At 38.9% G+C, this 25,010-nt stretch overlaps 1 protein-coding gene across 15 annotated transcripts in view; it reads left to right on the forward strand.

The window, feature by feature from the left end:
• The window catches only part of PHF21A (PHD finger protein 21A), a 192,289-nt gene that overhangs the window by 111,810 nt on the left and 55,469 nt on the right, over positions 1-25,010 (forward strand). For 14 of the 15 annotated variants that reach the window (XM_060303276.1, XM_060303275.1, XM_060303274.1 and 11 more), the window contains one exon: positions 24,548-24,748. In XM_060303276.1, the coding sequence (XP_060159259.1) occupies positions 24,548-24,748 (201 nt within the window). Of the gene's footprint in view, positions 1-9,778; positions 9,903-24,547; positions 24,749-25,010 lie in introns of those variants that run through there. The other variant, XM_060303289.1, reaches the window with a different exon arrangement.

Here is a 25,010-nt window from a genome sequence, read left to right on the forward strand (position 1 = left end):
CAAAGTATGGTTTTCTCCAGATATATGCCCAGGAGTAGGATTGCTGGATCATACGGTAGCTCTATTTTTAGTTTTTTTAAGGAGCCTCCATACTGTTCTCCATAATGGCTGTACCAGTAATACGTTCCAACCAACAGTGTAGGAGGGTTCCCTTTTCTCCACACCCTTTCCAGCATTTATTGTTTGTAGACTTTTTGATGATGGCCATTCTGACTGGTGTGAGGTGATACCTCATTGTAGTTGCGATTTGCATTTCTCTAATAATTAGTGATGTTGAGCATCTTATCATGTGCTTTTTGGCCATCTATATGTCTTCTTTGGAGAAATGTCTATTTAGATCTTCTGCCTATTTTTTTTTTTTTTTTTGCGGTACGTGGGCCTCTCACTGTTGTGGCCTCTCCTGTTGCGGAGCACAGGCTCCGGATGCGCAGGCTCAGTGGCCATGGCTCACGGGCCTAGCCGCTCTGCGGCATGTGGAATCTTCCCAGACCGGGGCACGAACCCATGTCCCCTGCATCGGCAGGCAGACTCTCAACCACTGCGCCACCAGGGAAGCCCTATTTTTTGATTGAGTTGTTTGGTTTTTTGATATTGAGCTACATGAGCTGTTTGTATGTTTTGGAGATTAATCCCTTGTTGGTTGCATCGTTTGCAAATATTTTCTCCAATTCTGTGGGTTGTCTTTCCGTTTTGTTTATGGTTTCCTTTGCTGTGCAAAAGTTTTTAAGTTTGATTAGGTCCCATTTGTTTTTTTGTTTTGTTTTGTTTTTATTTTCATTACTCTAGGTGATGGATCCAAAAAGATATTGCTGCAATTTATGTCAAAGAGTGTTCTGCGTATGTTTTCCTCTAAGAGTTTTATAGTATCCAGTCTTACATTTAGGTCTTTAATCCATTTTGAGTTGGTTTTTGTGTATGGTGTTAGAGAATGTTCTAATTTCATTTTTTTACATGTAATAGCTGTCCAGTTTTCCCAGCACCATTTATTGAAGAGACTTTATTTTCTCCATTGTGTATTCCTGTCTCCTTTGTTGTAGGTTAATTGACAGTAGGTACCTGGGTTTACTTCTGGGCTTTCTCTCCTATTCCATTGACCTATATGTCTCTTTTTGTGCCAGTACCATACTGTTTTGATTAATGTAGCTTTATAGTATAGTCTGAAGTCAGGGAGCCTGATTCCTCCAGCTCTGTTTTTCTTTCTCAAGATTGCTTTGGCTATTTGGGGTCTTTTGTGTTTCCATACAGATTTTAAGATTTTTTTGTTCTAGATCTATAAAAAATGCCATTGGTAATTTGATAAGGACTGCATTGAATCTGTAGATTACCGTGGGTTATATATACCACATCTTCTTTATCCGTTTGTCTGTCAATGGACAAAATAACATGTTTTATAAATCAGAACAGGAAGATCTGAGTACACTGTGCCCATTAGTCAAATTAGTATCTGAAATGAGGGTTTTACTTTTTTTTATGATCTTAGGAAGCTTTAACCAAAAAATAGCAACTGCTGAAGGTAATTTAGTATATGCAAGGCATAACTGTATTGTGACTGATTTTTTTTTTTGGTGACTTCTGAAAATTAGTTCATTTCTTTCTAATCACACCTTATGCACGTTTGTATTTACAGGTGTCATACAGGCATGTATTAAAATTTAACTGCATAATCTCATTTTCAGTACCCAGAGAAGTTTCTGATGACAGAGAAATACTGTTGTAGAGGGGAAGAGTAAATAGTGTCGCATGACAGTTGGAGCTTATCTACATGGTGTGTTTTTTCTTTGGGAGTAGACATAAGAAGAGGAATAAAATTTGAGTGTATGCCGGTATATGAGTATAATGAATGAGAGGGAAAGATCATCTTTTCAGGAGGCATTAACTCTATTTTGCAAACAGATCTTTGGGTGATAAGTCCTTTGTCTTGAGGAGACAGTTTAGTGGTATGCTATCCACTGCTGGCAGGATATAGCACTCATCCACAGTAAAACTTAATTACTATAACAAAATAAATACTCCTATGCTGTGCAAACCAATATGAAGGAAAATGAGTTTCTGTTGTATAAGAGGTCAGATGAGCACGGTTCTTTAAAACTGTTACGTTGAAGAAAAGGATACAGGATGTTCTGTTAGCCACTGATCAAATATTTTAGTTCATGAAGTATCCTCACTTACATGTTTTAAGTAGCTTTTAATACAGTCTTAGAACAAGGACTTCCTTCTCTTCTCTGCCCCCACCCCCATGTCTCTTCTTTCTTCTTTTTTTTTTCATTGAAGTATAATTGACGTATAGCAGTATTTCAGGTGTATGACATAATGATTTGATATTTGTGTAGTTTTTTTATTGAAGTGTAATTGGCATATAACATATTGGTTTTTTATTTCTTATGTATTAAAAGTGAAATCCTTTTCCTTTGGTCAAAAGTTTGCTGTATACAAGCCATCTCAGATTGATTCACTGTGTTGTACAGGAGCACCATCCGTAATGTCAGACCATTTCTGAGAACATTGTCGTTAAGAGCTCTTTTTCATTGAGTTATTTGGTTTTTATGAAGATGAATATCTGATTAAATTTCTTACTAGTATGCATAATTTGGTGATTTTTAAAATTTAAGGAAAATAAAGTTAAAAAATTTTTAAGTAAAATGGGACTAGAAAAAGAGAGGAGAGGACTTTAAGCATTGGTATGTCTTTTTAATTTTCTACTTCGTGACTCCATTAAAAAAAAACCCAACTCTGTAATTTTGAAGTAGAGATTCTGAAATTATCACTTTTCTAAAAATATCACTTACAGCTGAAACTTAATATATCTAAGCATTTTAGTTCTGGGGATGATACATATTTTCATAAAGATGTGTTTCCAAATGGAAATAGCACTGAGGCTTCTGAAATAGGGAACCTTTCCAAAATAGGCTTGTGGTTGCCTGGGTGAAGAATATTAGGTTGCAACAGTGAAAAAGGAAATCCTGGTATAGGAAGCAATTGATGAAGGGCAAGTATCCACAGAGTCTAAGGCACTTGTATGGGCCTGTGTGCAAGGTCTTGACAGCACCTTTCAAATTAAATATCATATTCTCCATAGTGTCCTGAGCCAAGCGTATGTTTCCATCTTCGTTTCTGTTATACATAATATATCATTCTTATTTTTAATCTTCTGTAAGTACTAGTCATCATCCTAGTGAGAATTACAGCCTTTTCTCGCTGCCCTTTGTGAAAATGTCATCATAATAATGGGCAGCAGGCAGCTTTTATGGTGTTTTAAAAATCAAGTTCATCAGCGTTTTTAGACTATCAGTTTATTATTTAGTGTAATTATCAGTGCTAGGAATACTGAGTGTTTTATAACTCTAATTTTATTTTTTAAAGTTTTTTTCTCTTTTTTCTTTGAGTGGGGTGGGGAATATATAGGTATTATCCTAATTTTATCACAGAGGCTACTAATATTAAAGAGAGGCTGAGTGATGACCAGAGTCATATAGATGGGGTGAAAGGAAAACCAGCATCCTGGTTGGTAAAGTTTTTTTAGCTTTCAACCCAAGCTCTTCCCTTGTACAGTACAGTAAGTACAATGTTTTCAGGGCTACTTTTGTTTAAATGGAACTCTTCATATACAGATTTTCTTTCAAAACAAGAAACATTTGAGTTTTTAAAAGGTTCTACCAAGAAACTTGTTCTAGTCCTGTTTCTACAACCTTCTCGTATCTCAGAATCTCTCAAAATAATTTTAAATGGGTTTATGCCTTTCGGGGGAGAAGAAAAAGGCACGAAACAAACTTACCTGGTATTGCAAGTCCCAAAGAGTTGGAACTATAGTATTCAAGCTTTAGTAAAATTTTTGCAGCAGATACATATTTATTAAACTAATGCACTTTATTTTTTAAAAATTTAATTAATTAATTATTTAGGCTGTGCTGGGTCTTCCTTGCAGTGCACTGGCTCTCTAGTCGCTGTGCACGGGCTCTCTAGTTGTGGCACGCGGGCTTAGTTATGGTATGTGGGATCTTAGTTCCCCAACCAGGGATGGAACCTGGGCCCCTGCATTGGGAGCGTGGAGTTGTAACCACTGGACGACGAGGGAAGTCCATAAACTAATGCATTTTATTTGAATTTACTTTATATGGCCTGTGTTTTAAGTAAAAATGTACCATCAGTGTATTTACTGTTGAAAATATTAAGTGTTTTTTTGTTTGTTTGTTTGGGGGACTTCCATTATTACAAGCATGTGATTTTAGCTTTGGGGAAGAACGCACCTGAATAAGGATGTGAACTAGCTTTTGGAGGCTGTTCGGGGTGAAGGTGGGGCTGTAAACTCCCTGAAATGTGTGCAGTGTGTGTGTGTATATATTCTTACACTTATGGCATTTTGGGAGGCCAGGTACATAGTTCTTCATTATGATGTTAAAGGCGTTAAAGATGTAACCCCATTGGTAAGATCATGATCTAAATCAGATCACTTACTAGGATTGAATATGAAGCATTTCATTTTTCCCCTCAAATGAAGAGGGCCACATATGAATACCTTTTTTTCAGAATAATGCTTTTAAAAGCTAGAAGTGTTTGCTGGGGAATCATAATTTATAAATGGAAAGGGATTTAGTAGATTACTCTTGTATTCTATTGGAAAGTTAATAAATTTCACAAGTTATAGTAAGTACAAGTTACAAATTAGTTCCTTTCTGAAACATTAGCCATTCCACATTTATTTTGAGGACTAAGTACCCTACTTATGAAAGCCAAATATAGAAACAGATCTTAAGGATGAAGCAAAGGAAAAAGTTGCTCAAAGGAGCTCAACTTACCATTAAAGCCCAGCCAGTGTGCCAGATTGTAATGATTTAAATCACTAATGAAATTCATGTTGTTTTAGAGGAATTTTTTTAAACATTAAGCGAGGTAGTAATTTTCCAGTAGTCAAATTTAATGAAAACATTTACTCATGTAAATTGGAGCTTTATTTTTATATATTAGTTTTGCCGTTTTGTTTTTACTAAAAATAGTCATACTTTTTCTTATATTTCCTCATGAAATCTTTCAGAACCACTTCTAGAAATGGCATCATTTTGCCATAAGTATTTTGTTTTCTCCTCCATCTAGTTTTTATGAAGTAGTGCTAACTCTGCCTTAATTTGATTTGGCATCCCTGCAATTGAACATTTGTAAGTATCTTGTATTATGGCCCATCTGGGTTGTCATAGAAACCAAAGACCTCCATCCTCTTCCCTCTAGTTAAAAATGGAATGCAAACAGGGCTTCAAAGTGACGTTTTTCTAGTACGAGTGACAGCCCTGTGAAGTGCAGAAGAGAAAGGTTTCTTATTGGTTTTATTCTCCCATGGCCTATCTTACCAGTTAACTCTGATGCATGCAGTTTTTCTCTTGAAAATCTGGCAAGACACTAATGGAATTTTTAAAATGTAAGCATCAGGGGGAAAAAAAGAATGCAGCTAATCCCCTTCCTGCTCTTTTCTTGTACAAAAATGCAGTGTTAGCTAGCAATGTTTTTGTTTTCTTCCCTGTGTTATTAGCTGTTCTGTTGAAGCTGTGGGACACGTGGTGGAAACACTGATTAGTTACTACAAGTGTGGCTTTCATTATTAGTCTCATTTATTTTTCAGGTCAGGTGAACGTGGTTTTATCTCATTAGAACCTATGGGCCCATTGGTTAAGTACATGGCAGTAATTCATTGGAAAAGAAGTTTGTTGATATGGAAGTTCTAATGGCCATATCATTAGCCATTCTAAAACATTGTAGAGCCCTGATTCTAAAACGTAATTCTAAAACACTGCCCCATTTCCACCACCCTGGTAGTCACAGAATCCTTGACTTGACTTTGATGGTTTTTCAACTTCCACATTCCCTTCAGCTTTCCTACCAGAACTATACATGACTTATATGATGTTTCTGCTTTTAAAGCAGCTAATAAGTTCCAGTATGCTATTTCCGTTTTTTAGCAAAATGTCTAGGTTTGATGGTTAAGATTTATTGAACTATTGATGTGGCATTACTCAAAGTTTAGAGTGTTAAATTCTTGTTTTAACATAGGTTTTGCATTTAGAAAATAACACACATAGTGACCTCTATGAAACAAACAATGAAAATCTGACCTGTAAGTTTATATCCTAATAGAAATGTTCCAGAAGGGTTGGATTAAAAAATCATTAGACAATTGTAGTTGGTGAGTTTTTGGTCAGTTTTAAGTCTACTGTTTTTCAAAAGGAAAACATTAAAGTCTTTAACATCTACGATTTGACTGTTAGCTAGTTCTGGTAATTGTGTACTTTCTTTTAATAATCTATAAGAAATGTTATAGTTCTTTTACATACACATCTTCTGTTTCCTGAAATAGCTATATAAACTTTTTAAAGAATTTAACTTTTTAATATTATACCTCAAAATCTAATACATACTCTGTAGATATATTCAATAAATAATGTCTTCAAACCTTATACAACCTATTATGGCCCTGACATCCTTTTAAATCTAAGATGAAAGAATGATTAGCAAAGTGCGTGCAAAACAGCAAGCAAATTGATAGTTGTGGGTGATTCAAAGGATGTTCTGAGAACCTTTTCTAATGCTGCTTTACATTTGTGTGCTAATCACACAGATGGAAACCCATCTCTGGATAAGTTGCCAATCTTTAAAACAAAGAAGACCAAAATGGTTTGTATTTGTAGTTCATGCTCTTGTCCTCTGGGATTCAGTAATCTTTTTAGCCTGTCCACAGTAGTACGTGTATATTTCTGGGTAGCAGGCTGATTGCTGCTGATGGTACTAAAATGTTTGGATAGGAGCAAAACTGTGTTGCCGTCTTCCTCATGAGCTCAGTGTTCAGAGATGACCTGTTTGCACATGGGCCTGTGGTGTATCATTTTTTGGTACAAGAGCAGTAGAGTGAGGTCTGACTCTAGTTGATTAAAGTGGTAGTTTTAGATTCCTACAAGAGGGCCGATTGCTGGTGAGGGAGGTTGAAATTGCAGAATGAGTTTGCTGCACGAGGCAGGTCTGCCCAGCAGCAGGTTGATTCGCGCCATGAGACAAGCAGCACACATAAACAGATGGCCCAACAATGAGTCAGAGCCACAGGTCCGGAGCAGGTAGATTGGCTTCTGCCTCATTCTTGACATGGTTATAGAGAATGGAATTTTAACATCTACCACTCCTAAAACTGAAAACTAAGTACTTAGTGAAAGAAGTTCTACTCATTAGGAAGTGAAAAATACGCATCATTAGGCAGAAGAGAAATCTGTCACTGGATCTGGACACTGAAACCCAACATCTCCAGGAGCTGGGTCCTATAGGCATGGGCTGGCTTTATCTTTTGGCATTTGGTCATTCAGTATTATTATACTGAATGCTTCAGCTGTCATGCTTGCTGTAATATGCAGCAAGAAAAATCTTATGTCTTTGATACTGGGTTTTAAAGAATTATGAACTATTTAGTTGCAAGACAAATCTGATATTTGGGTTAAGAAGATAATTTTTTAAAAAGGATACCACGGTGGTAAGTGTCATACAAACATAAAGTAATGTGAGTTTGTAATGGTATCAAGCAAAAGAAAAATATTAGTGGAAAAATCCTTCAGTTTCATATGTAAAGCATTAAAAAAAAAAGTGTAGTGGAATTCCCAGATCCAGTTATCCATCTTCAAAATGTAAATGCAAGCAATCATTTCTCTGCCAGATACTTTCAGAAGTACTAAGTATCTCATTAATTTTCAAAAACAAGGTTTTGCTGTAGTTTATATCTCTAGAAAAGTGTTTTAAATGTAACATTTGATGAAGAAAATGCTGTACCACTGAATTCTTGTACTTGAATTTTCTGATTGTCAGATTACACTTACCATAGACCAACACTCTCAGTGCATATATTTGCCAAAGAAAGCGAGTTAGTAGTGAGTAGCATTGTCAAGGTACCTGTCGACCTTCCGTAGGTCACTGTGGTAGGGATGTATCCAAAAACACAAACTACAATGGTGGAAACCTTTTCTGAGATGCTGTGAGGGCTGTGGATGCCATTGGTTAGAGCAGAGGTATACATCTGGCTGCTTTTTGTTTCCCCAATAATTGGGAACCTATTCAAGATTAATTGTGCCCGCACCTATTTCCCAAACTGGCTTTCGTTTTATCTGCTCAAGCATGTACCACCTGGTCTTTGCTCAGGGTAGGAGCACTAATCTACGGATGGAAAGAAGCGTTCAGGGCACTGCATTAAAAACTGCAGGAGAATGCATTATTAATGGGGTAGGTCTCTTTTCTCTCTCTCTCTCTCAAAAAAGGGAAAAGGGAAATCAGTTATATGTGCACTGTCAAGGAGGATAAGGATAGACTTAGTGCTAGTTCTTAACCAATTTTTTTTTTTTTTCCCCCGGTACGCGTGCCTCTCACTGCTGTGGCCTCTCCCGTTGTGGAGCACAGGCTCCGGATGCGCAGGCTCAGCGGCCATGGCTCAGGGGCCCAGCCGCTCTGCGGCATGTGGGATCTTCCCGGACTGGGGCACGAACCCGTGTCCCCCTGCATCGGCAGGTGGACTCTCAACCACTGCGCCACCAGGGAAGCCCTTAACCAATTTTTTTAATGAGTTACTGAGAGATACCTAAGGAGAAATACTTGAGTAAATTACCTTCACAACATGCAGCTTGTAGACACCAAAGTGATCTGACTGTAATACAGATCACCCAGTGATTGTGTCACCCTGCAGCTTTAGTATATCGAGTACATTTCTTATAGGATGCCACATTATCAAAGGTTAGAAAAACAGTAATAAATTTGGGGTTTTAATATTGTGAAGATTATCAGAAGATTTTGAATCACTTTTGGTTTGAATAAGCTCCCATCATCTGTTTGCTGGTTTCAAGACTTTACGGTTTTGGTTTGTTTTTGTCTACACATGTATAATTGAGCTGAATATGTGTGCCAATAAGTAGAGGAGCTGCAGAGCTGCATTCAGCTTCTGCTTAAGTCTGCAGTATTAAAGTGTTCCTTTTGTTGCATGTGCTGGTCTTGCAGACTCTGTAGAGCCTTATCGAATGCAGCCAGTTGGTGCTGCTGGTATGGAGGCACAGGGGAGCTCTCATGTGGAAGGTTAATGGAGTGTAATTATAAAGAAAAATGAACTGCTCAACTACTCTATCTCACTCTACCTGCACCAAGAGTGACAAGTGCTCTGATCTTTTATAAACCCTGGGGCAGAGGTTTAACCATCTAAAATTATGACAGTATAACTGTCACACAAACAAACACCCTGTGAAGTATAGGTATGCACCCCTGTGTAGGAATGATTCCTTCCTATTACAGGAAGTCTCAGGAAAGGAGCACCTTCAACCATCAAGAAAAGCTCCTTGTTAAACATTGTGCTTTTGTGTCACTTCTTCTTTTCCACTCAATTTGTTCCATTTTCTTTTCCTAAAGATGCTTTCCCCCTTCTGATTAGTGGCAAGGCTGACAGCCTGCACACGAGTAGGTCCATTCCACTGTATGCCTCAGACGACCAATACCCTTGCTTTCTCCAAGTCTGTCGTGCTTGCCCTTACAGCCACTCTTAAATCAACTGGGTTCTTTTAAAGGGGATGGAAACAACCGTCTCTTCTCATTCTCAGCATCTAAGCAGAGTAGGCTGTAGAAAGCCCAAATACCGTCTGATGGGTTTTTCTCCCGGGATGTCCATATTGCAGAGATTCTTATTACACACATTTCAGTGGGCTCGAGATGGAGTTAGAGCCTTAGTTCCTTTGGATGAAAATATCACAGGAAATATTTAGAAAGGAAAATGACAGCTTGGAGGTACAAGGACAGAGAAGGACCAAGGAGACATTCAAAGGGTGTGATGAGTGGACAAATCTGTGTACTAGTGTGTCACGTTGCCAGTGAGTATTGCGAATTCATCCTGCTACTGGAACATCTGAAGGGTAAGTGGAGCTGGATTACGGAGCCGAGTTGATTGAGGGCTTTTGCCAGCTCAGCGCAGAGTTGACATAAGGTGTTGCAGAATGATGCCACAACAACAAAACCCCTGACATCTTTTTCTTACAAAGGCTAAAATATAACCATTCCTGGCGAGGCTGTGCAGCCTACTGAGATAAGTAAATTCAGCATCACATACATTAGGCCTGTGGAGACTAAGCAGAAGTGATGGCTGTGTCACTTGCACAACAGTCTTATTGACTGAGCCCTGGTCTTGCATGGCGGTGAGGGAGGGGCAGCCAGGATTCCTAGCAGCGGCTCTGAAAGCAGGGAGGCTGATTTTAAAACCTCTCTGTGTGGTTTATAATGTTATTTCCCCAGCCCCTTTGCATATGGGTTCTGCTCATCTGTGCTCTACTTTAAAAGCAAAATAGCTGTATAGTTTTTATGGCAGTAGGATAAATCTGTTAGTGAATAAAAATTTTAAATCCAGCTTTATATTAGTGGCTGGTATGTAAAGTTTGCTGTGATTTACTCCCTTAAATACTGGAACCCACTATTTTACCAGTCTAAATGTTGCCAGCATCCATTACATTTATTAAATTGAAGTCATTGTTCCAGAATTGAAGTTTTTGGCTTGAGTTAGAAGGTTAGCAACAGAATCTTAAAATTGTCCATCATACTCCATAGATGAGGAAGCGTATCATTCTTGTTGTGTTGGCTCCAGCGTGTATCCCTCCTCAGCTGCCAGAGAGAGTATCTTTGATGATAGAAATACAGTCTCTCTGGCATTTTGGAGCAAGTTATCCAGCACTGCCCAGTCCCTTTAAGAACATTCTCAGCCCTGCTGGTGCTCAGAGCTTATAGGAAATTTGCCTTAGGATGGTCACTCTTGGTATAATTTGCTCCAGACCCATCTCTCAAGCCATCCATGCTTCATCTCCGGCTGTCCCAATTCCTACCTGACCGCATCCTCAGGCTCCTCTCCTGCTTGGCCCCTTCAGTTTGTTGCACAGGTTATTCTTCTTCCTTGGCTTTTGACAGTCTATCTTTGTTTCCAGACGGTTAACTATATCTAGAGACGGATGTCCAACAAAGGACATCTCTCCCCCTGGCCGAGCTCCCCACACCAGTATACTCTACATTTAGTCAGTCCACTTGGATATCATCCAACCTCCTGTTGGCCCCAGAAGTATTGGCTCAGACAAATGAGCTCCAGCTCTTTGTTCAGTGAACAGAGCTTCATTCAGACTAGTTTTCCAGCTTTTCGCACTGGGAGCTTTGGTGAGGAGTGCCGGGTGCGAGCCCTCTGCACGTAGCAGGAACCCTATGAGCAAGTGAAACGAGACTCAGCACGAGAGAAAAACAGACTAGTTTTCCAGAGGAGAGGGATTCCATATTCTAGTGCCCTTTTTACTGTTAGGTAACTGTGTAACTTTTGGTTAGTCGTCAGTCACCTCAGTTTCCCTGTCTGAATCAAAGACAGTTGCCTTAATTCACCCCATGTAGTTGTGAGAATCTTATTTGATAAGAGGGTGTGAAAATTTACAACTAGAAAGTGCTATATAAACGTATGATTGTTTAAGCTAAAAAAATCACACTATTAGGGAAATGTTTGTGAAAATGGTATCATCATTTTTCATTTAGGGTTCACTCAGAAAGTAAGATTCTTGAAAAATTATTAATGAATACGTATGTTTATAACATAAGTTCCTTTTCCTTAATCATGTAAACTAAGTGATTTTGAAAAATCCCCAGTACTCAGAAACAAGAACCAGTTAAGTGTAGGAGTTGTTTCTAGTGTTCTGGTTGGATTCCAAGTCTGATGATTATGTTTTGCTTTCTGTAATTCCCTGGACAGCTTCAACAAGGTAGTTTTCATTTTTCTGACCTCTACAGTGTGGCTGTTTAAACAGCTGCTTTCTTCAGCCCTAGGGACAGCTACGGTTGGGTGGTAGAGAAACTGATTCTAGCTCATTCTTACATTGGTGTTACATGATGGGAGGAGGTTAAATTGTCTGCAAGGTACTTTAAGCTATTTGGATAAAATTGGCACAATTATGGAACATATTACTAAATTTTTTATTCTTTTATATTTTGTATATTGTCTCTCATATCTTAAGATATTTTATCTTACCATACTTTTCTTAATACCCATTTATCACTTGCTTTTATGTTTGTGCTTCTTCCCACTAAAGTCACAACCCAGCTGTTTAACAATGCCAAGACTTTGCTTAACAGGAAAGCCATTTGAATTTTCTGGTTATCTGAAATTCTTTTTTGACTCACCTTTTATTGTTGAAAAAATTCCTAAGTGATGACTGATTCCTCTCCTAGGAGCTACAGTTCAGTGAATGTAGTTGCTGCCTAGAGGTTGAAAACTGGTAACCCATGGGCTTAATCTAAGTAACAAAGATATTTTAACAATGTTAAAAGCAATCCTTACATTAGTGCCTTTAGACAGGTCATTCCCTCTCCAGTTGACTTTAGTTCCCATCACTCTCTATTGTCTCATAGCTGGCCTGCTTCATTCACATGCATTACCTGCTTGACCCCTGTTCATGTGAATTTTTAATCCCTGAATGAAACTATTCTTTAATGATTTAGCTTCTTTGTAGTGTGTCAAGATCATCATTGTGAGCGCTAGTAGTTTTCTGTGTACTGTGCTTATAGAGGTGGAAAGTAAAGATCAAGAGATTGTATTCTTGTTATTTAGAGATTCACAGAATTTTAACAGAAGAGAATATTGAAGCCTGAGTGGAGAAACTGAGACCAAGATCAGGTAAATAACTTACTCAAGGTCACAAAACTAGTGTAGTGACAGATATGTGACCAGAACCCAGATTTCTTGACCGTTTGTATTATTTTTTGCTGCACTATACTGCCTCTCTACTTACTTTTCCTAAAAGCAGAATGGGATGGAGGGCGGGTATTTTTTTTTAAGGTTTTTTACTAGGTGCTTTTGTGGCTTGCCATATTATACAGTATATAGATGTGAGAGCTTCAAGTCCTTACCAGCAAGTAAAATAATGGGGGGAGGGGAAAGATAAGAAATTAGATACCAGGAACTAGAACTTCTAAGTCTGACTCTGCCCATAACTTGAGACCTAGGTCAAGTCACTTAGATGCTCAGAGCCTTAGTGTCTTACCTGGCAGGTGATATCTACTTGATACTATTGCTGCTGTTTTTATTGTAGTCATTGTAGAACTCACCAGCTGCCGCATTAGACTGTATCTAAAAATCGAGACTACTGTGGTGTATTCAGACAATGGAATATTATACAGGGGTAAAAAGAATGAGCTATCAAGCCATGAAAAGACATGGAAGGACAAATATGTATTTCTAAGTGAAAGAAGCCAATTTGAAAAGGCTACTATATGATGCCAACATATGACATTCTGGAAAAGGCAGAATTATAGAGACAGTTAAATGATCAGTGGATGCCAGAGGTTGGGCAAGGGAGAGATGAATACACAGAGCACAGAGGATTTTTAGGGCAATGAAACTATTCCATATGATACTGCAATGGTGGATACATGTCATTGTACATTTGTCAAAATCCATAGAATGTACAGCATTAAGAGTGAACCCTAAACCCTCCTATACTGTTAGTAGAAATGTAAATTGGTGCAGCCACTATTGAGAACAGTATGGAGGTTCCTTAAGAAACTAAAAATAGAGCTAGCATATGATCCAGCAATCCCAGTCCTGGGCATATATCCAGAGAAAACTCTAATTTGAAAAGATAATGCACCCCAGTGTGTTCATAGCAGCACTATCTACAATAACCAAAAAGATATGGAAGCAGCCTGAACATCCACTGACAGATGAATGGATAAAAACGATGTGGTGTACATGTATATATACATATATATACATATATATATATATGGAATATTACTCGGCCATAAAAAAGAATGAAATAATACGATTTGCAGCAACGTGGATGGACCTAGAGATTATCATGCTAAGTGAAGTAAATCAGACGAAGACAAATATCATATGGTATCACTTATATGTGGAATCTAAAAAAAAAAAGATACAAATGAATTTATTTACAAAACACAAACAGACTCCCAGGCAGAGAAGACAAACTTGCGGTTATCAAAGGGGAAAGGGGGGGATTAATTAGGGGCTTGGGATTAGCAGATTCAAATACTATATATAAAATAGATGACAGCAAGGTCCTACTGTAGAGCACAGGGAACTATATTCAGTATCTTGTAATAACCTATATTGGAAAAGGATATGAAAAAGAATATGTATATATATGTATATCCGAATCACTTTGCTGTACACTAGAGACTAACACAACACTGTAAATAAACTATCCTTCAATTTTTAAAAGAAGAGTGAACTCTAGTGTAAACTATGGATTGGGGGTGATACTGATGTGCCAACACAGGTTCATCAGTTTTAGCAAATGTTCCGTTCTGATGGACTGCTGATAGGGAGACTGTGGGTGGTGGAGCAGGGGCTATGTGGGAATTCGCTGTACTTTCCACTCAGTTTTTTTTTTTTTAGCTGTTTTAATAGGTGTGCAGTGATTATATCATCATTGTCTTTTTCAAATAAATTGATTGATTTTTGGCTGCGTTGGGTCTTCATTGCTGGGCACGGGCTTTCTCTAGTTGGCGGCGAGGAGGGGCTGCTCTTTGTTGCAGTGCACAGGCTTCTCATTGCGGTGGCTTCTCTTGTTGTGGAGCACGGGCTCTAGGCGCGCGGGCTTCAGTAGTTGTGGCTTGTGGGCTCAGTAGTTGTGGCTCGTGGGCTCAGTAGTTGTGGCTCACGGGCTCAGTCGTTGTGGCTTGTGGACTCTAGAGTGCAGGCTCAGTAGTTGTGGCACACGGGCTTAGTCGCTTCGTGGCATGTGGGATCTTCCCGGACCAGGGCTCGAACCTGTGCCCCCTGCATTGGCAGGAGGATTCTTAACCACTGCGTCACCAGGGAAGTCCCTTTCCACTCAGTTTTACTGTGAACTTAAAATTGCTTTAAAAAATAAAGTCTAGGGGCTTCCCTGGTGGCACAGTGGTTGAGAGTCTGCCTGCCGATGCAGGGGACACGGGTTCGTGCCCCGGTCCGGGAAGGTCCCACATGCCGCGGAGCGGCTGGGCCGGTGAGCCATGGCCACTGAGCCTGCGCGTCCGGAGCCTGTGCTCCGCAACGGGAGAGGCCACAACAGTGAGAGGCCCGCATACCGAGAAAAAAAAAAAAAAATTTTAAGTCTATCACAGATACAGAGAACAAACTAGTGGTTACCAGTAAGAAGAGGGAAGGGGGGAGGGGCAATATAGGGGTGGGAATTAAGAGGTACAAACTATTAGGTATAAAATAAGCTACAAGAATATATTGTACAACACGGGGAATATAGCAAATATTTTATAATAACTTTAAATGGAATATAACCTTTACAAATTGTGAATCACTGTATTGTACACTTATATATATTGTATATCAACTATACTTCAGTGAAAAATAAATTAAAAAAATAAAATAAAATATAAAAATGAAAAGCAGTCTACAATTTAAAAAATTGTCTATTTTTAAAAAAAGGGGGGACATATCTTAAGTTCAGTACAATGTCCTCTTCTCTTGGCGCTGCACCTCAGTAATTTTGTTGGATGTGGAAACTGGAGAACAGTACAGTAAAGAGTAACTACACCTTCAGTACTAAAAAATATGCTAAAAGAAGATAAAAATAAATCATTTTTACTGTGGCCATTCCATCTTTTCTGAAAGTTAGAGTATGTGCTTGCGTGTGTATGTGTGTGTGTGTAAAGACCTGAAATATTTGTGTAGAGATTTGTGAATTGGATTTAGTAATTTTCATAACCTATGAAAAATGTTTTTCTTCACACCTCAGATTTAATAAAAATTTAAAATTTTTAACAAAATGCTTTGTTCATGCTTTTTTTTCCTATATTGCTGAAGCTCTCTCTCTTTAGTAATATTTCTAGTACTGACAGTTTAAAACAAAAAATCAAACCTGCTCTGAAATTCTGAAAGATGAGTTCAGGTTTCTTCTCTTTCTGATGCAGAAAACTCAGACTAACTACAAAGTAGTGCAAATCATCCTCTGTCACGTGTCTTGGAAGGTCCAATCCCTTGAAGTTGACTATCCCTCATCTTGGCAGCCTACGTAGGTGATAGAATTGCTTCCTCTGTTGTTTTATGTGGGGTCTTGTCAGAAAGTAAATATGTAACACTGTTCATTTTTTTTCTTTAAGCGATTGTAACAAGTACTTGGTGATAAACTACTGAAATGCTGAATACTTTTTGTGAAATTAAAACATATTCATTCAGTAGCTTTGGAACCTTTTAATCTACATGTTTATCCTATTATGGCAGGTGATAAAAAACATGTTTTTAAGCATCAAGAGTATTGTTCAGGTTGTACTTTTGTTAAAATACTTATTCAGAATATCAGTGTTCAGTGATTTATAAGACCTACTTTTGTTTAAACGTAAGGTAAACATTACATTTTATAAAAAAATATTTTCTACCTGATATATCCTGCCTGACACAGTATATTGTTCTAATACTGTTGTCTGTCTTTTTTCTTTCTTTTAAGCAAAAACTGCAGAATTGAGGATTGTTAAAATATATCCTTGCCTTTGGAAATGATTGATCCATGACTTAGTACGTGTATTCTGTGTAGAATTTGGTTAGATAATCTATTATATTTACCTCTCCCAGAATCTGATTATGTCTTGTGTTTCTGTGAAAAGAGGGCTTTCTACATTATCTCCAGTGTACCCAGGGCTTGGAGTAAGCAAAACAATCTGTTGTATCTGAGCAGTATTTTGTAAAATAATACAGGTTTTTGGTTTTCTTCTTCCTTTTCCCTCCCCCCATTTTAGGATCATTATTGTGCTTAAATTGTATTTTCATATCCAACTTGTCAGGGACAGCTACTGTGCAGCCATTTCCAATCATATTTCTTTTGTGAGGAAAACCATAACAGCTTCAGGGCAGAGCAGTGAGAGAATTTCTATAGTGTATGGGACAGCTCTGACATTAACAAGGCAATGCTGCTTTTTAAGTTGGGGGGTAGAGCCATGGAATGATGAATGACAAGCTGGTGGTATGTGCAGGTTTGTAACAGATAGTTACAGAGGGCCATGCATTTTACTGAACTGGAGTTTAATTTACAAATTAATAGCCTTTGTGTCATATCTCACTGTGGTACAAACAGTGATTCAGACACTTTTCTATATTAGCAAACAGCTAAATTGCGCAGATTATAAATGGTTCTTATGTTTTTTTCTGCTGTTCTCATTACTGTATTTAGGGTCTTTGCTGGGTCAGGCTACATTTAAATTGGACATCTATTTTATGCATTCAGAATATGGCCCTGAACCACTAATGAAGGTATAAGAAATCCAGTCCATACCTAGATTTCTACACAGGAAAATATTCCCTAATAACCTTGATTTATGAAATAAAAAGGCAACAGGTAGCATTCTTTCTTAATTGTACTTTTTTTGGTGATTCTCGTTTAAAAAAAAAACGAGGTTTGAACAAACATAAAATGTTTGACTAGGTGTTAAAAATAAAATGATTGAAAGATAATTGAGGGGCTTCCCTGGTGGCGCAGTGGTTGAGAATCTGCCTGCCAATACAGGGGACATGGGTTCGAGCCCTGGTCTGGGAAGATCCCATATGACGCGGAGCAACTAGGCCCGTGAGCCACAACTACTGAGCCTTCATATCTGGAGCTTGTGCTCCACAACAAAAGAGGCCACGACAGTGAGAGGCCCGTGCACCGCGATGAAGAGTGGACCCCGCTCGCTGCAACTAGAGAAAGCCCACGCACAGAAATGAAGACCCAACACAGCCATAAATAAATAAAAATTTTTTAAAAATTGGGAAAAAAAGAAAGATAATTGACATTGAAAAGTCACATTTAATTAGCTGCTGCTCTTAGCTGAAAATTCACACTAGAGAAATTGTATTTTTTATGGGTTATCATCTCTGATTTTCACATTGCCCTCAACAATTTCCTAAGCACTCCCTACCATTAATTCATTTGATCTTCAACATCTTTCTGAAGCAAGCAGGACAGTATAGCTTAGTACTTCAAAGAAACATAGAGAACTTAAATGCAAGCAAACTGGGTCCTGATTTTGGCTTCGTTCGTCTTTTATTATAGAGAAATATATTACAACTACCATTCCCAGCATGCAGTGCTCTTTTTTAGTCTGTCTCTGTGTTGGTACTATTTTGTCCTAGCATCTGGGTATGTTACATATTGAAGCACTGTAGTTCTCCAGGGACCCATCTCTCTTGAGTAAACAGCTACACTTTTTCTTGTTTGATGCAAAGTAAAGACAGTCCCCAGGTTCTTAGAAGGGTTCCTCGATTTAGACAGAATTTGACTATAGCAGTCTTAGCGGTCCTTTATAGTCATGCGTAAGGAGTTGGGGGAAGGTGGGGTTGAGTTTACCTATTACAGCGTGAATGAGCTAAATAAGAAAAAAGTAAACTGCATTTCAATCAGGCTGTCAAATAAAGGGTCTAATCCCCAATGGAAATGGGATATAAATCCCATTGATATGAATAAAAGGTCTAATCTCCTGTGGAGATGGGATGTAAAACCTATTGATGTACATATCAGCGTGTGTATGTGTGTGTGCGTGTGTGTGTGTGTGTGTGTGTGTATTTTGAAGGAAGAGTAAACCCCAAAGAATATTGTTTTAATTAAAGAAGCCAGAGTCTAATCAGTATCATGACTTATGCATTCTCCACCATCTGTTAAGCATCCATGTAGAGAATTTTGAACTTTACTGAAAAAAAAAACCCTGATAATTCCAACTGCTGCTGTTCCTTAATTCATCTAAATTGTACTGTTCAAATTCCATGACACCTTGTGAAGAACTATAATATAACTATGTTCCCAACTCTCTATGACCAAACAAATCCTCTTTAGAAGACAACATACACAGTTCACTGTATAAGATGAGGTTGTAGATGCTGCTCTGTCAAACAGGTAGTGTTTTTCAAGAATATATTCCTTTTAACTAAGGCTTATAAGGTTAGAAGCTATTTGTCTAATTCTAACCCTGAAACTGAATATTGGAGAGTTTGGGGGAAAACCTTCTAGTGCCTTACAAAATGAATGAAACAGTTATTTTTATCTAAGTATGCATGTATATATGTGTGTGTGTGTGTGTGTGTGTATATACACACACACACACACACACATTTTTTTTTTTTTTGCCATGCCACGCAGCTTGTTCCCTGACCCAGGGATTGAACCCGGGCCCTGTCAATGAAAGCCCTGAGTCCTAGCCACTGGACTGCCAGGAAATTCCCCTAAGTATATTTTTATAGATGCTGCCACCAATATTTTTCCTCCTACTCTCCTGTCAGAATTCTATCCTGTGTGTCTCCCCTAAACATTCCCTCTAATAACTTCAGTACATATTCTCTCATTGAATTTCAGTAATATATTACATCAAGAAGGAGCTTATTTTGAGTTTATTGCTTCTTGTTCATAAAATGGTGGAATCTTCACTTAATTTTCTATTTTCTTTAAACAGCACATACCTTTTACTCTGGATTGTAATTTTGTCATTAATGTTATGCCAGTAACATACCCTATTGTTTAGAGGATAATTATGAGGCAGCATTCTGAAGACTCATGTAATCTCTTTCCTGTATCTTCAGTGTTGTTGAATATTGGTGTTACTTATAAAAACAGTTGGTTGACTTTCAGTTGGACAGTAGAAAGGTTATTTTTCTCCTCTCTTCTCTTTGGGTAAATTCGGATTTTATTAAGAAATGTAAATTTCTCCATGTTAGTTTTTATGCACACAAAAAATGTAGTATCCCTGGTTTCATTTGGGCAATTGGTGAGTCTGAAGACCTGGAAGGATTTTTCATTGCATTTTAGGTATGAAGATGGGTAGGGTTTGTTCTTGACTTTCTGGATTTGTGACAAGTTACAAGTCTACCAGTTTCTGGTGTGAGGGGGGAGGTTATATTTTCTGATTGTGTGGTTGATCATAGAGGAAACAAGGATGAATTTTTAAGGCAGTACTGTGTAGGAAGATGTCTGGGTGGATGTGGCCCTCTCATAATTGATTCAAGAACAGATAATGCTGAGTGGAACACAAGCAAGCTGAGTGACTGTGTGAAAAAACGGAGCCTTGAAGCACCAGCGTCCAGTTGTGGAGGACAGGTCTTGTGCCTGCATTTGCTTTTTTTTTTTTTTTTTTGGTGGTATGTGGGCCTCTCACTGTTGTGGCCTCTCCCGTTGTGGAGCACGGGCTCCGGACGCGCAGGCCCGGCAGCCATGGCTCACGGGCCCAGCCGCTCCGCGGCACGTGGGATCTTCCCGGACCGGGGCACAAACCCGCGTCCCCTGCATCGGCAGGCGGACTGTCAACCACTGCGCCACCAGGGAAGCCCTGCATTTGCTTTTGAGAGAAGCTTTCTAAGATTTGTGTGAGGATTGGATGGAAATAAATTGGTGGCTCGATTGGAGGGGTAGGGGCTGTTCTTCCACCACTCCGTCTCCCTTCTGTATTGACCAAGGCCATGGCACTTGGAATGATTGACTTCCATAGCAGAAAAACGAACCCGATTTTCTGTTGAATCGGACTGATAAACTTTTGTGTTTTTCTTTCGAATCTGTCTTGCTGTCGTGTGAACACATTGATAGTATCGCTGAATGTCACAATATTGATCACGGTGACGACCTGTCTCAGAAACTGTGACTTCAAGTGTCAGAGGCTCTGTGAACCCTTCTGCCTGAACAAGCCCTGATGAAACCTAGCGATGCGCATGTCAAGGGAATTGGAGGCTTGGAATCCCATTCTGGGTTTATGGAGCAGTTCTTGACAGATGCATTGAGGGGGGCGGTACTTGCCATTCTGGATACCTGGCACATTGGCCTGTTGTTTATAGAAAATATATTAAGGAGAGAAGGTAATAAATTGTTAACTTTTCTCTCTCTCTTCTGCCTTCATTCTTTCCAGCTTTTCCTTTTTCCTTTCTTTTGTTCCCCACCCCCGCTTTTAATTTTAATTTTATTTTTTAACAACTTTATTGGAGTGTAATTGCTTTACCCCTCCCCCTTTTTTAGCTCTCATTAACTTGTTAGTGAGTGATGAATGGCCAGTTTGTGAGACTTAGCCTTTTCTGAAAGCTTCAGGATAACGTTCCAAGATAATTAGCTATGTTTAAAGGTCTCCTTTATATGTGAACAACATTGAAAACATCCAGTTGTTTAGGCCAGTATAACCTGCATCAGTGACCAGCAGAAGTCGTGATTTCTTTGTTTAAGACAAAGAAATGGTAGAAGAATATAGTCTCACTTCCTGTGGAGATGAGGCTTCTTAGGAACTTTGCTTGATACTACAAGCTAAAATTTATGAAATATTACAGCTGTATTCTCTCACCGCCACCCAGAACTGGTACTGACCCAGATTGGGGTCCTGCTGGAGTTAATGTGACTGTTGTATTTGCCAGAGCTGCAAGACTGAACTAGAACAGGAGTGGATTGTGGAGCCTAGAAAAGCCAGCCACTGCACAGGGCAACTCTCCTTTATTAGTTGGTCCTTAAAAGAGTGTGCAGGGTCTCTGTACACCTAAGGAGCGCCTCCACTGCAGAGCTCACCTAACTTTAGATCATTGGTTTTCAAAATGCAGTGAATAGTTTATTTGACAGAAGGCAACAGTGCTTCCCCTGACGGTTGATTTTTTTAAAAAATTTCATAGACTTGCACAACTATATTCTGGGTATTCTTCTAGGCTTCTGGTGAACACAGCAAGGACTGCCAGGACAATGCATTTCTGAGCGGCTCTCTGAAATATGCCAGCGCCTTCTTTCAAAGAAAGCATTACTCACCTCATATGATCTGACCCGTGTCCAATCTGCACAGCTCTCTCTTCTTTTTTTCCTCTTCTCAAGGACTAATGAAAGTTTGCGAGTATTTTGATCCCATCTCCCCTCCTCGCTTAGTTTCAGGCCCTGGGGGAGGAACAGTTGTGAATGCATCGTGACTCACTGACTCCCACGTTTCTGATTCTGGTTCTGATTGGTTGTCACCTTGCTCTAGCCGTATGGCTTCAGAGTACTCTAGCCTGCGTCCCTTTCTTGTTCTTTCCCCTACTGTTCCCTTCTGTTGTACAAAACACTGGGAGTGGGTTCCAAGCTTTGTCTCTTGCTTCTAGTTTAACCCGGTTAGGCAGTAAGTGGAGAGCACACTGTATTTCCTAAAAACAGCTATAGAGGAGAAAAACACCCTTTCCTTTTGTGCCTGGTATAGTAATTATTTCGTTTCCTGTGCTGTTTTTTTTTTCTTTTAATTTTATTTATTTATTTATGGCTGTGTTGGCTCTTCGTTTCTGTGCCAGGGCTTTCTCTTGTTGCGGCTAGTGGGGGCCACTCCTCATTGCGCTGCGCGCGCCTCTCACTATTGCGGCCTCTCTCGTTGCGGAGCACAGGCTCCAGACGCGCAGGCTCAGTAGTTGTGGCTCACGGGGCTAGTTGCTCCGCGGCATGGTGGGATCTTCCCAGACCAGGGCTCGAACCCGTGTTCCCTGCATTGGCAGGCAGATTCTCAACCACTGCGCCACCAGGGAAGCCCTCCTGTGCTGTTTTTATTCAAAGTTTATTTTTTGGCAGGTGTCACATTTGTGTTTGTATTATTTCCTCCTGGTTTCTCTCCTCCCCCTGATTTGAGCTGGGGGGGTTGTTTTTGTTTTGGTAAAGGGACTAAGAATGATGCTGTACTTTAGCTAGTTTGTTAATATGTTTGATTAATGCTGATTAATATGTTGGGGAGGGGGACTGAAAGCAACTCTAAATAATTACTTAATTGTTAAATGTCTTATTGTTCTGGCAGTCACCAAGCAATAAAGTCTACATGTGGTACTCAGGATTATCCATGCCACCGCTACTGTTACTTCCCCTTCTCTTAAACTATATCTATTCAATTACCTAAGTTTTACACTTGAGAAATAGGATTTTGAAGACTTGAAAGTTATTTTTTAAGAATTTTTTTATTAACTTGTATTTTTAGTATTCTGCAGATGGTTTCTGGAAAGACTTTGGACTCTACATCTTTTCTTTTTAATATTTAACTGCTCAAAGAGGTGGTGCTAGCAGAGTACAAAGTATAGCAGACCTGCCCCCCCCCGCCCCGCCAAATTGGCCTTTATGTGATATTTTCATTGCCTAAAAAGAATCAGTAATAAAAATATTAAAATTTTTCTCAAGAATGTATTTTGTATTGACTTAAAGTTTTTAAAAATCCATTTTGTAAATATTTTAACGTTCAAATATGTCAAGGAAGCAACCTGCAGGTTTGGATTCTTTAGAGAGTGTGTGTAGTGAAGTTGGTTAGAATCATAGGCAGGAAGGTGAAATCAACCCGGCCCTTATGGTTTCACTTAACCCCTTATTTAAAGATCTTCATTTACTTCTTCTCTATTTAAATCTATATGAGAAGACAGTAATCTATTTTTGCCAGAAATAACAAACCTCAGCTGGTGAATTCACTTGAAAGTGTAGGCGAGGAGTGCTGCTTACACTTGCTTCCAGCCATTAGGGCAGGAGCGTCAGAACCCAGGTCTGACCCCAAATGGTTATTATATTTTCTCTGAGCCATTTGCTGGTCTTTGGTTCCATCACTTCACACATCATGTGAAGAGAATGAGAATATTTACTTAGCCACCGTAGTTCTAGATGCAGAGTTTAGTTGTGAACAAAATAAATCCATAGCCGCGTGGAGCTTACCTTTTGTTGAAATGTATTATTATAGTAATGAAGGTTTCCAAATGCACCATTTTCTTGGATTTCAACAAGGACAGAAAATTCAAAAAACCTTAATTAAAAATTTTCATCCCGTATAGCTAAAACACTACTCTGCCTAAGCAAATGCATGTGTTTTCACAGATCCTGTCCCAGCAAAGCAGTGCTCATGAGTTACATGTTTCAGTTATTTACAATGTCTGTTGTGTATATTGCATAGTGCTGGGATCAAGGTTTCTTTGTTTAAAAGTCTGTTTAATGTTTGAAACTGCCATTAGATACATGATGTTTGTTTGATTAACAAAAATTACTGTAGCATAACTGGTATGTATGTTATCAGATGCAAAAAAAATAAATAAATGACCAAGTGTGTGCCACTCATAGTTCCAAGTACTTTACGTGAGGCAGTTTGGTACTCGTAAGAATCCTAAGGATATTATTAATCACCTCATCTTTACAGAACAGGAAATTGAGGCACAGATAGGTTAAGTGGCTTGACCAACATCATATAACTGGTAAGTAGCAAAACTGAAATTTGAATTGAGGCAGTATGTTTGCAGAGTTGTGTTTTCACTGCTACGTTATACTGCCCTTCCAGCCCAGCACACTAAATAATAATAGTCAAGGAGTCTCAGCTCTGCTATGCGACCTCCATTAGCTTTTCTTCTCATCTGTGCCTCCGTTTCCCTTTATAGATTGATATAAAACGTTACTTATGCCATGGGTTTCTCCTCAGTTGTCTAATCTGTAAATTTTAGAGGTAATAAGATCTAGAATAAGCTAGTTACAGAAAAGATGTCAGAGGCATATAATTGCTGCCTATTTCTATACAGCTGAGATAGAACAATATTCTCATAGATTTTATTCTTTTTTGTCCTCCTTTGTAGAAAAGAGTAGTTGAACAGCTTCGGAAGAACCTGATAGTAAAGCAAGAACAACCAGACAAGTTCCAAATACAGCCATTGCCACAATCTGAAAACAAACTACAAACAGCACAGCAGCAACCACTACAGCAGCTACAGCAGCAACAGCAGTACCACCACCACGCCCAGTCGGCTGCATCCTCTCCCAGCCTGACTGCTTCACAGGTACAAGTGTGGATGGAGCACCTCGGGCTTCGTGCTGTAGGCTGATTTGCTATGGGTCATGGAGAACTAGGTCCTGTTTCAGACTATGTTAACAACCTCAACCAGCACTAAACAAAGGTTATTTTGGTTACTTTTTTATACTGTACTGGGATGATAATCACTTGAAATTCATTGCCTGAAGGAAATGACATTACCAAGGAGTAAAAGTTAAACTGATTTCCCATCTGTCCAAAGAAGGAGAAAAGGTAATCAGTGACAACGA

The sequence above is a fragment of the Globicephala melas genome, chromosome 8 (genome assembly GCF_963455315.2).
Source record: "Globicephala melas chromosome 8, mGloMel1.2, whole genome shotgun sequence".
Classification (NCBI taxonomy): domain Eukaryota; kingdom Metazoa; phylum Chordata; class Mammalia; order Artiodactyla; family Delphinidae; genus Globicephala; species Globicephala melas.